Here is a 2,998-nt window from a genome sequence, read left to right as displayed (position 1 = left end):
GTTCCTCACGGTGGTTGTGGTTGTTGCCATCGTTCCTCACGGTGGTTGTTGGTTGTTGTCATCGTTCCTCACGGTGGTTGTGGTTGTTGTCATCGTTCCTCACGGTGGTTGTGGTTGTTGCCATCGTTCCTCACGGTGGTTGTTGGTTGTTGTTTTCCCCGTTGCCAGGCTCTGGACGGGTTTTTCTTCGTGGTGAACCGCGAGGGCCGTTTGGTGTTCGTGTCGGAGAACGTGACGGGCTACCTGGGCTACCGGCAGGAGGAGCTGATGAACAGCAGCGTCTACAGCGTCCTGCACGTCGGGGACCACGCCGAGTTCGTCAAGAACCTCCTCCCCAAATCGCTCGGTGAGAAAACAACCCCAACCCCGCCAATTCATCCATCGCATTTCTTATTCATCATTATTAATTATTGCTTATAAATTATTAATCGTTATCAATGTCAATTCTCATTGATTTATTTTTAATTATTAATTATTACTATTATTAATATCAATTCTCATTGATTTATTTTTACTTATTATAATTATTAATTATTGGCTATTATTAATATTAATTCTCATTGATTGATTTTTAATTATTAAGTATTAGTATTATTAATATCAATTCTCATTGATTTATTTTTACTTATTATTAATTATTACATTTTAATAATTATTAACGATTATTAATATCAATTCTCATTAATTTATTATTACTTATTATTACTTATTATTAATTATTAATTATTACTATTACTAATATCAATTCTCATTGATTTATTTTTACTTATTATTAATTATTAATTATTGATTATGAACTATTATTAATGTCAATTCTCATTAATTTATTTTTACTTATTGTTAATTATTATTCATTAACTATTATTAATATCAATTCTCATTGATTTATTTTTACTTATTATTAATTATTAACTATTATTAATATCAATTCACATTGATTTATTATTCCTTGTTATTAATTGTTACTAATTATTAATTATCAAATAATAATTATTATATCAATTCTCATTGACTTATTTTTACTTATTATTAATTATTATTAATTATTAATTATTAACTATTGTTAATATCAGTTATCTTTAATTTATTTTTACTTATTATTAATTAATATTAATTATTAAATCTTAATTCTTATTAATATTAATTCTTATTAATTTTTAATTATCAATTATTGACCACTTATATTACAATGATTTAATAGATAATAGTAGAAATTAATTACTTACTGTATAATTACTGGTATTAATAATTACTCTATATTAAATGAATAATACATCATATAGAATAGAATATAATCATATATTTTAATATATATAATATATTTAATAGGTAATAGTATAAATTAATTACTTTATAATACTGGTATTAATTAATTACTATATATGAAATCATTAATACATCATATGGAATAGAATATAATCATATATTTTAATATATATAATATATTTAATAGATAATAGTAGAAATAATTACTTAGTGTATAATTAGTGGTATTAATTACTATATAATAAATGAATAATGCTTCATATAAAATAGAATATTATTATCTATTTTAATATATATAAAGTTATATTTTGTGTTTTATTAAATATTATTCTAATATTATTATAATAATTATAGATTAATTATATAAATATAAATAATATAAAATTACTTATATAAATATAAATATATATAAACATAACAATTGTGTTACATATGTCACATTAATTAATTACATTAATAACAGCAAATAATTAGTTATAAGAGCAAAAGTTAATAATTGCCAACATTTTAACAGTGATAATTGATAATAATTGACAAATTATGATCAGTGCTAAATAATATTTGTGTTCCATTAATTATGTGTTAATTAGATATTAATTATATGTCACTTATATATTAATAATATATTATTATATATTAATTCCGGGGGGAATTTGTGGCACTGGGGGGTCCAATCCTGATCCTGGTTATCCCAGAAAAAAAGGAGGATGCAAAGGAAAAGTTCATTCCTGGGCAGATTCCCCGCTGGGAAAACCTCGGGAATGTCACCGGGGTTGGATTTGGGAATCCAACAGGAAGAGGCCGAAGCCATTCCCGACCTCTGGAATTGCTCAGGGCATTCCCGACCTCTGGAATTGCTCAGGGCATTCCCCACCTCTGGAATTGCTCAGGGCATTCCCAACCTCTGGAATTGCTCAGGGCATTCCCAACCTCTGGAATTGCTCAGGGCATTCCCCACCTCTGGAATTGCTCAGGGCATTCCCAACCTCTGGAATTGCTCAGGGCATTCCCAACCTCTGGAATTGCTCAGGGCATTCCCAAGCTCTGGAATTGCTCAGGGCATTCCCCACCTCTGGAATTGCTCAGGGCATTCCCAAGCTCTGGAATTGCTCAGGGCTCTCCTGCCTCAGTTGGAATTCCCAAGCTCTGGAATTGCTCAGGGCTCTCCTGCCCCAGTTGGAATTCCCAAGCTCTGGAATTGCTCCGGGCTCTCCTGCCCCAGTTGGAATTCCCGTGGGATGGAGGGGCTGGAATTGTGGGCTCTGTTCCTCCGCCATCCCATCGGATCCTGGGGAATGGCGGGCCCATCCCGAGGCCGCTGGTTTTCCGTGTGCATTCCCAGTGAACGGCGTGCCGTGGCCTCAGGAATCGGGCCGGCGGAGCAGCCACACCTTCAGCTGCCGGATGCTGATCCGGCCCCCGGACGAGGCGGGCTCGGAAAACCAGGAATTGCGGCAGCGCTACGAGGTGATGCAGTGCTTCACCGTGTCCCAGCCCAGGGCGTTCCGAGAGGAGGGGGAAGGTATGGATCCATGGGATACAGGGATCCATGGGATACAGGGATACAGGGATCCATGGGATCCAGGGATACAGGGATGGGTGATGCAGTGCTTCACCGTGTCCCAGCCCAGGGCGTTCCGAGAGGAGGGGGAAGGTATGGATACAGGGATACAGGGATACAGGGATGGGATACAGGGATACAGGGATCCAGGGATCCATGGGATACAGGGAT

The 2,998-nt window shown here is 35.0% G+C and overlaps 1 protein-coding gene across 1 annotated transcript in view; it reads left to right on the top strand.

The window, feature by feature from the left end:
* LOC114072210 (nuclear receptor coactivator 1-like) overlaps positions 1-2,788 on the top strand; it is a gene marked incomplete at both ends in the record, with an annotated part of 17,174 nt that extends 14,386 nt beyond the window's left edge. Inside the window, 2 exons of the mRNA XM_027910130.1 lie at positions 169-346; positions 2,609-2,788. Of these exons, the coding sequence (XP_027765931.1) occupies positions 169-346; positions 2,609-2,788 (358 nt within the window). The remainder of the gene's footprint in view (positions 1-168; positions 347-2,608) is intronic.
* Positions 2,789-2,998: the final 210 nt, after the last annotated feature.

Source organism: Empidonax traillii, unplaced genomic scaffold, assembly GCF_003031625.1.
Source record: "Empidonax traillii isolate 1590-97213 ecotype Southwest subspecies unplaced genomic scaffold, ASM303162v1 scaffold2762:size18378, whole genome shotgun sequence".
Lineage (NCBI taxonomy): Eukaryota > Metazoa > Chordata > Aves > Passeriformes > Tyrannidae > Empidonax > Empidonax traillii.
This window is presented reverse-complemented; position numbering and strand designations above follow the sequence as displayed.